The 9,254-nt window shown below is 36.9% G+C and overlaps 1 protein-coding gene and 1 pseudogene across 4 annotated transcripts in view; both read left to right on the top strand.

Moving 5' to 3' along the window:
• Positions 1 to 1,552, top strand: part of LOC107724700 (vacuolar fusion protein CCZ1 homolog) — a 19,300-nt pseudogene extending 17,748 nt beyond the window's left edge.
• Positions 1,553 to 2,467: 915 nt separating this feature from the next.
• The window catches only part of dlgap5 (discs, large (Drosophila) homolog-associated protein 5), a 12,848-nt gene continuing 6,061 nt past the window's right edge, over positions 2,468 to 9,254 (top strand). For 2 of the 4 annotated variants that reach the window (XM_016533712.1, XM_016533715.1), the window contains exons 1-10: positions 3,673 to 3,814; positions 5,209 to 5,429; positions 5,505 to 5,686; positions 5,774 to 5,830; positions 6,472 to 6,505; positions 6,618 to 6,698; positions 7,494 to 7,568; positions 7,686 to 7,763; positions 7,925 to 7,953; positions 8,032 to 8,207. In XM_016533712.1, the coding sequence (XP_016389198.1) occupies positions 5,210 to 5,429; positions 5,505 to 5,686; positions 5,774 to 5,830; positions 6,472 to 6,505; positions 6,618 to 6,698; positions 7,494 to 7,568; positions 7,686 to 7,763; positions 7,925 to 7,953; positions 8,032 to 8,207 (932 nt within the window). In that variant the 5' untranslated portion in view covers positions 3,673 to 3,814; position 5,209. Of the gene's footprint in view, positions 2,610 to 3,671; positions 3,815 to 5,208; positions 5,430 to 5,504; positions 5,687 to 5,773; positions 5,831 to 6,471; positions 6,506 to 6,617; positions 6,699 to 7,493; positions 7,569 to 7,685; positions 7,764 to 7,924; positions 7,954 to 8,031; positions 8,208 to 9,254 lie in introns of those variants that run through there. The other 2 variants (XM_016533713.1, XM_016533714.1) reach the window with 2 other exon arrangements.

The raw sequence follows: 9,254 nt of genomic DNA, 5'->3' as shown, positions 1-9,254 counted from the left end.
GAAGAACTTGCAGCTGCTGTGTATGTGATATGATGGTAGTTTTCTCAAATGAAACCGTAAAAAATGCTAATGAAGTGACTCTCAGAGCAGCTGGAGATGACATTCGTGTTCATATCATCATATAGTGAGACTGAAAACACCGCAAACACCGCGAGCGTCATCCGCGCTTTAGTATGTTTGTAGTAAACAAAAAAGTGCGCCGCCATTCATTGCATTCATTGCGGAAATCATGGCGCCTTATGCGTGATATCAGATGCTTCCGCAGATTTATAGTATTACTATAGCATTTCACCTGAGCATTGCGAATTGCGCGTATGGCCATGATAAGTGCTGAATGGATGACAGGATTTCTGTTGTAATATCGCGCAAGGTAAATAAGGGTGACATCTAGTGGAGAAGACTAATGATAAGATTCACGTTAATTAGATCTTGTTTTAAATGTGTGCTGAAATAAATACTGGAAAATATCGATTCGCGGCTTTTGAGAATCTATATCGAATCGACGTCATTTAAAAAAACGATTAATCGGAAAATCAATTTTTTTTGCCCAGCCCTACTAAAGACATGCAGCAATAGCAGTAAAAAAAATAAACGGTTGAACTATACCGCTCTTTTCCGCTTCTTTCTCTCTCTCTCTCTCTCTCTGTATGTGTTTGTGTGTATGATTTTAAGATTAAATATCTATGTATAAAGTTTAATTTTAACATGTTTATAAGGCCACACGGTTAGTGAATGAGACAGTGTCTGTGCGTGTTTTGTAGGGTTGATGAGGACGAGGAAATCATTGTAAAAGCGATGATTACTGGGTTGTTGGAAAGAAGTCTGATCAGAGGGAGCTGTACGTCATTTTGAACCAGAAGAATGCCAACCTCATTGAAGTGAATGGTATGTAAAGATTAACTAATTATATCACATTGAGGTGATATAATGGTATGAAGTTATTAAAATCTACTAGTTAACTTTTAATCTCAATTGTTTAGTTAATTTATAAGTTAGCGTATTAAAAACATTTCTGTTGACGTAAACTCTCACCAAGATTCTATTTGTGTTACAGAGGAAGTGAAAAGGCTGTGTGCAACACAATTCAATAATATTTTTTTCTTGGACTGAAGAGATATGATGGGCATGGACTACTTCACTACACTAAAACTGTCAACTGTTCAGGTTTTACTGACGGCATCAGTGTAATGCAATAATTGCATTGTAAAAAAAAAAAAAAGATTTTTCACATCATGCAATTTTTTAGATTTTTATTTAATCTATACAGAAATGTGGTTGCTTCCTTGTAATTATAAAATCTGAATTTTACGGTAATTACCTATTTTCAGTTGTTTGTGTGTACATATTGTCATGTTTAAGTATCCATCAGCTACCATCTCTTTTGTGTTTCATACCCATTGTCCAGATTTGTTTTATCACAGATACAATTAAGTTGACATTTAGGATATGAATCTGTCAAGCTATATTTTTTCTCTTATTTTAAATGCCATCATGTCATCAGTATCGTGGTTTAACATACATTATTTCAAAATAAATGTCAGTTTTCATTAAATGAAGGTTGCTATTCTTGTTCAACTACACTCTTAAAATTATATGATCTTGAATAACCTTGCTTTCATGCTCCAGTTTTAATATGGATTTCAAGCCTCTGACTGCCTCACGCTGATCAAATTAAGACATGAGCCTTGTGAAATATATCCAATGCAGATTTTCCTTGCATATTGAAAGTCATATATTCCAGCAATTATGTAGCCTTTAAGGGGTAAAAATACTTGATTCTGGTTTATATTAATTTTCATACTTTTAATTTAGTGTTAAAACCATTAATGTGAAGGTTCTAGAATGAAAATGATTAACCTTACATGACTCGGGGAGAATAATATGCTAATTGCATCATACCAACAGTTTAAAAGCCAGAAAGTATGATTATATCCGCTGGACATCTGGTCAGGGTGATCCACCTTGACTTTTATCCTCAGCAAGAGGCTTACCTTTCTGAACACAATCATTAAAAATATTAACGAACAGAGCAGCATATGTATGCATATGTGATTTATTTATTTAATTTTGGAATGTAAGGGATTCATTGTTTGTAGTTTTGCCAAAAATAGAAATATCATAATTTGAAATGCCCTAGACAGCTGGTGGATCATGTAATAACATCTATAGGTGGCCGCTGCGCAGACCGATCGGTGTTTGACATTAAAGTACCGCGAGAGCGATTCGAGAGTATATGCTCTTGAATATGCTGTGGAATCGCTCTCGCGGTACTTTAATGTCATACACCGATCGGTCTGCGCAGCGGCGCTTCGAGTCGCACACACCCATATACAGTGTGCAGCAACGTCACGCGTGACCATCAGTGCTAGGGATTTGAAAGTGGGCGATGTATAACGCGTCATCTGAATTTAACTAATCAACGGAGGTTTCTGGGTAGCAGAGCAGCCAATCAGAAGAGATGTATTCACTTTTCAAAACCTGCCCGCCATCTTGCATGCCGTTCGCGTTGATGGGCAGATAGACGTTTGTTTACTGAATAGAAATAATACGAATCTATTTGTGTCTGGATATAGTATTTTTTGATTCACGTAACCCACCTTAATATAAAGGTAAGAAATATCTCTTATTATTTTGATCAGACGGATAACAAATAAACTTACTGTGTTAAACTGTGACCTATAAAATCTCATTGTGTACGACTTGTGTAAGACGTCAGTTAAAGTGTCTGCTTTGGTATAGTAACCATAATGTGATAATGTGTTGCTATGTGGATTCAGGCAAAATGAAATTTGAATTAAATGATACAAATATAATATAAATAGCACACATCACTTTATAAAGGATTCGGTTAGGAATTTACTTTTTACAAGTGATATCAACAAAATGACAACTCTTGTTTGTTTCTTAAAACCCTATTCGCACGGGATTAGTATTACCTGGTGACCTCCAGTCATTTGTAATAATTGCGGAGGTTGTCTGTGATCTTAATCCCGTGCGAATCGGCATCTCTGTAATTCGGCCAGCATTTGGCGGGTCGTATATTATTTTTCGAGGTTTTTGTTTGCTGTGCACCTTTTAATCCATTTTCCGCGAAGAATGGAGCTGCGTTGGAGTGTTTGATAGTATTCTGGGTGCTGTCATCATATCGCTACACCATACAATTTGCAGAAAGAGAAAGCTGAAAAGGTTTTGAGGTTAATGTGTTACAAATAAATCGAGCATAAAGCTTGAGATATTATTTTAACCTGGTGAAATGTAAATGACACAGCGCACGAAACTATATTAGTTTCTTTTTTTTAAATCCATCTGGACCATAGAACGGGACTCTCAAAGCCTTGACATCCGGGTATCCGGGAGACAAGTTAGTAAATTCGAGTAAAATCACAGGCATCGCTTATCCCGTGCGAATGCACCACACGAAATTCAGATGTGGGGGGGATAATTTCAAAATCACACAAGGTCCCCACTCGCGGTACTTTAATGTCAAACACCGATCGGTCTGCGCAGCGGCGCTTCGAGTCGCACACACCCATATACAGTGTGCAGCAACGTCACGCGTGACCATCAGTGCTAGGGATTTGAAAGTGGGCGATGTATAACGCGTCATCTGAATTTAACTAATCAATGGAGGTTTCTGGGTAGCAGAGCAGCCAATCAGAAGAGATGTATTCACTTTTCAAAACCTGCCCGCCATCTTGCATGCCGTTCGCGTTGATGGGCAGATAGACGTTTGTTTACTGAATAGAAATAATACGAATCTATTTGTGTCTGGATATAGTATTTTTTGATTCACGTAACCCACCTTAATATAAAGGTAAGAAATATCTCTTATTATTTTGATCAGACGGATAACAAATAAACTTACTGTGTTAAACTGTGACCTATAAAATCTCATTGTGTACGACTTGTGTAAGACGTCAGTTAAAGTGTCTGCTTTGGTATAGTAACCATAATGTGATAATGTGTTGCTATGTGGATTCAGGCAAAATGAAATTTGAATTAAATGATACAAATATAATATAAATAGCACACATCACTTTATAAAGGATTCGGTTAGGAATTTACTTTTTACAAGTGATATCAACAAAATGACAACTCTTGTTTGTTTCTTAAAACCCTATTCGCACGGGATTAGTATTACCTGGTGACCTCCAGTCATTTGTAATAATTGCGGAGGTTGTCTGTGATCTTAATCCCGTGCGAATCGGCCATGTCTGTAATTTGTAAAGTAAAAATTCCCCCGCAAATGAACTAACGTTACCATAGTTCGCCGAACACCGAGGTCCTGTGATAATTTTAGTCCCGTGCGAATCGGCATCTCTGTAATTCGGCCAGCATTTGGCGGGTCGTATATTATTTTTCGAGGTTTTTGTTTGCTGTGCACCTTTTAATCCATTTTCCGCGAAGAATGGAGCTGCGTTGGAGTGTTTGATAGTATTCTGGGTGCTGTCATCATATCGCTACACCATACAATTTGCAGAAAGAGAAAGCTGAAAAGGTTTTGAGGTTAATGTGTTACAAATAAATCGAGCATAAAGCTTGAGATATTATTTTAACCTGGTGAAATGTAAATGACACAGCGCACGAAACTATATTAGTTTCTTTTTTTTAAAAATCCATCTGGACCATAGAACGGGACTCTCAAAGCCTTGACATCCGGGTATCCGGGAGACAAGTCAGTAAATTCGAGTAAAATCACAGGCTTCGCTTAATCCCGTGCGAATGCACCACACGAAATTCAGATGTGGGAGGGGGGTAATTTCAAAATCACACAAGGTCCCCAGATAATACTAATCCCGTGCGAATAGGGTTTATTTAGATACATCTCTGCTGCTTTAATTTTTGGTTGTATTTGTAATTATTTGTTTGTTTAACTAAAACCAACACATTCTGTGACTGAACACAAAAAGTTAAGTTACAGTTACATTATCCATGTTCTTACCAGGTCAGCAAAAAAAAATAAAAATCTATTAAGTTTGATTGGAAACACAGCCTTTGATGTCAAAAACACATGAAGATATGAAAGTGTTTAATCTCCCTTGTAAAATCTGATAACCCTTACAGATAAGCTGTCCTAACTAAGCCAAATGTATATTATTATACAGAGTTATATTATTACATTTTCTTTAAAAACAGACCTAAGACTATTTATAGATAAGCTGTAAACTCACTGCTTAATAATTATGTTCTTCTTGTAAATTCTTGTAGGATGGACTCTCGCTTCGCTCACCTGTACAAGCGGGACAGCAGTGTGTCTATGATCCGGCTGAAGATGTCCAGACGCAGGTCTCAATCTCAGAAAGAGAACCGAGAGAAGATCCAGAACCTGCGCAGACACCTGGACCAGCTGCCAGAGATTGAGCTCTCAATGGATGCATCCAGCCTTATGGCCACCCAAGACAAAGCACCAAAAACAAAGACAGATAATGGTCAATATCATAGTTTTTTTTTTGTTTGTTTTGGCATGGCCTTATTTATTAAGTAGTTGCAATTGTACTTAACAGATGTAAATGCTGCTGCTGAGGAGAGAAAGAAGATGCTCGCTCGTTACAAAGAAAACAAGATGTTGCAGAAGGAGAAGGAAAAGCGGGAGAAAGAGAAGAAGGGCGTGTTTAAGGTTGGCCTGTATAAGCCACAGCCGCTCGGGTATCTGCCTTCAAACACTACTGCACCAAGCAGAGGCAAAGTGAGTGATGAGAATAACAGTTAGACGATCAGTCTCAGACTTTAATGAAGAGTACCTAATTTCCCATCTCATTACCCATCATGACAGATCACAGAAACTAACCAGTCCACACGAGTGACCCGCTCAATGACGCAGAATCAAAAGGTATCATTTAAAAGCTGAAGTGTCTAATTTCTGCACCACTGCCATCACTAAAAATGAGAGAAATAATGTCTGTTTTCAAACATGTTTCCCCGAACATACCCCCATCTGCCATTGGTCAACAAGCAGGTAGACCCACCCCAAATTCACAACATTGATTGAACCAAAAAACCCTGTCCAGCTGGTCAGGATGCTCAGGCAATGACCTACATAGAAAAAAAGTCCACTCATCAGCTTTTCTTTATGTATATTACCTTCCAAAAGTTTGGGGTCAGTACTTTTTTCAATACTTTTATTCAGCAAAGACTTTGTAATGTTACCAAAGTTCTTTTGAACTTTCTATTCATCAAAGAATCTTGGAAAAAAGTATCACAGTTTCCACAAAAATATTACAACTGTAGCACAATTGTTTTAAAATTTGATTAAAAAACATTTATTAATTAATTAATTTAATTAAAACAATTTTAAAAAATCTTACCAACCCCAAACTTTAGAACAGTAATATGTATTGTTTTGCCCTTATGGAAATAAATCTGTATATAATGACTAAATATGTGCTATAATATTTTTTTTGTAATTTCTCTAGTCACGGTTTTAAATCATGTAAGCTTTGTTGTTTATGTACCTCTGTTGTTATGTTACAGCCAGCAGTAGACAGACATGCTGTTCCAAAGAAAGGTTTGTTCTGCTTGTTTAACGTCAGGTTTTCATGTTACCAAATGCAGATCATACACATCAACAAACTGTGGTGCCTTCATGTTGTTGTTGAACACTCTTTGTGTTTGTACAGTTGACAATGTATTGACCACCAGAGCTTCAGCCAAGACTAAATCGAAAGCTGTGACTACCACCAAAACCAGAGTAGCTACAGGTAAATCTACTTACTTAATTTTAGGAAGATGTAAAAGATGTAGTTTTAGGTTAACATTTTCATGTGTTCAGTACTATTCAAAAGTTTGAGGTCGGTAAGATTTAAAAATAATGTTTTTGAAAGAAGTCTTATGCTCACCCAGGCTATATATAAACAGAAATGCAGGAAAAGTTATAATATTGTTAAATATAATTACAATTGAAAATAACTGTTTTCTTTTTCATTGTATTTTAAAGTGTATTTTATTCTGTGATGGCAGTGCTGAATTTTCAGCAGCAAAATAGTGTAGTATTCTGTGTCACATGATCCTTTAAAAATCATTCTAATTTGCTGTGCTCAAGAAACATTTCTTAAGATGTGTTTGATTTGAAGTGGCGCGGCGCTGCGCAGACCGATCTGTATATGACATCAAAGTACTGCGAGAACGATTCGAAAGCATACGGAGCCGTCTGCTCTCTATAGCTCTCGTGGTACTTTGATGTCATACACCGATCGGTCTATGTAACACCGTTTCAAGTTGAACACACCTTTATTCTTTATTAATGTTTAAAACAGTTGTGCTTAGTTTTTTTTTTTTTATGTTATGCATAACAGGATTCTTTGAATGGGAAGTACAAATGAACAGAAATAGATTTTTTTTTTTCAATTTATTGCATCATTGCTTAACAAAAGTGTTAAATTCTTTGAAAAAACAAAACCAAAAAAAAACACTTACTGACTCCTAACTTTTGAACAGTAGTGTACTCTTGAATTAGAACCCCATGCAGAGTATTATTGTTGTTACTTCTTTTACAGTTGAACCATCTGTAAGAGCTCCAACCACACGATCAGCTGCTAAAACATCAGCAGCTGTGGTTAAACCAGTTACCGGTGAGTTTTATTGTAACTTTTTAAACCTTGGGCTTTTCAGAAAGCTTTACCTCTATGACTTTTATTGAGCTGAACTTGCGTTACATGCATGAAAGCCACATTCTGTGTGTGATTTAGATTCAAGCTCTGCAAAAACAAGATCAACTGTTAAAGGTCCTGTAGCGCCCTCTTCAGGCAGAGAGAAAGTCGTACAAGGTAATAAGTATAGTTATTTTCTTGCATATTTTCTGATATTTTACATGATATTGCTTTATATTGCCATAGTGTTGCTCAGAAGGCAGTAATGTTGCATCATTCTAGCATTATTGGATATTTAAAATGTGTCATTAATCAGTAGATCTCATTATCTTTCTCAGGCAACACGAAGGCAATTATTGAAAATAAGGTAAGGTGATCTGTTATGTGTCTTTTGCTTTAAATTTTCTGAAAATTGCAAATTATGTTTATGCTTGGATATTTTTAGCCTGCTGAGAAAAAGAACACCGCAGTAGATTCTCTGAGACCTGAGGAAGAGGAACCCAAAGCTGCTGCCCCCTCATTTGCCCCTCAGGGATTTGTGTTCCAGCCTCCTGTTGGTCTAAGGTCCTTCGAGCCTGCACCCCTCTCTCCTCGTTCAGCTAGCGCCTTCCTCTCACCGAGGTACCTTTAGAATTTATTCTAACAACTAAGTACTTGATAATTCTATACTTTAAAGGGGTCATGAAATCAAAATTCCCTTGATCTTTTGACATATAAGGTCATTGTACCATAAAAACATCCTGTAAGTTTCAGAACTCAAAATCTTCTCGTTAGTCTAAAAACAGCTTATATTGAAGCCAAAACGACAGGTTGTGGAATGTGCCACTTTATGATGTAATAGTGTGGCTAAACCCCACCTCTGCAGAAGATCATCAACGCCTACTTCTACATCACTGCCTGTTTAGCCTCGCCCACCGATTCACGCATGTAGTGTAAATCTTAAGAGAGACAAATGCAGGTCTACGCTAGGCTTGCTGCGATAGACGGTGTTTTCGGTTATACCGGTGTTAACCGCAACACCGGTTACGTCATTTGCCTACCGCGGCACCGCCTCCCACCGTCGTTTAGATTTTTTGTAGTAACAAAAATAATTTAACCTAGTTCAGTTAGAGGACAGATACTTTTAAAAACTAAACGCTCAATGCACCGTGCCGAACCGTGCGCGAACGACAATGCACCACGGAGCAGGAGTCAGCTTTTTATCACGTGAGGAGAGTGAGTCGAGCTGACTGACAAGAGTGAGGTGAGAAAGACAAGACGATAGCAGAAGATTGTTTAGAAAGGAAATGCAAAGGTGCCTGTTTGGCAATATTTTAGATTTTGAAAAGCCTATTGACTGAAAGTTTTTTTTAAACATTTGTTTCTTATTTATTTCGTTCCACAGTGTTTGCTGATTACTTTATTTAAACTCTGTGTATTTTATTTATTTTATTTTACATCAAGGTGTATATGCCGTGCCTCCAAGCTTTCTTATTCGTTTTGCTAATAAACGTTCTATGTTTCTTATTTATTTGGTTCCACAGTGTTTGCTGATTTTCAGTTTTATATACCTATTTAAACTTTGTGTAGCCTAAGTAATTTGTTATTTTATTAGGCCTATATGGTGTATTTTTTTTGGTTTTGTTAATAAAAGTTCTGAGTTTGACGTTGTTGTTGCTTGAATTTCAA

This window comes from Sinocyclocheilus rhinocerous, unplaced genomic scaffold (genome assembly GCF_001515625.1).
Source record: "Sinocyclocheilus rhinocerous isolate Xijiao unplaced genomic scaffold, SAMN03320098_v1.1 scaffold1026, whole genome shotgun sequence".
NCBI lineage: Eukaryota > Metazoa > Chordata > Actinopteri > Cypriniformes > Cyprinidae > Sinocyclocheilus > Sinocyclocheilus rhinocerous.
The sequence above is the reverse complement of the archived record's forward strand: the minus strand, read 5'-3'. Positions and strand labels throughout refer to the sequence as shown.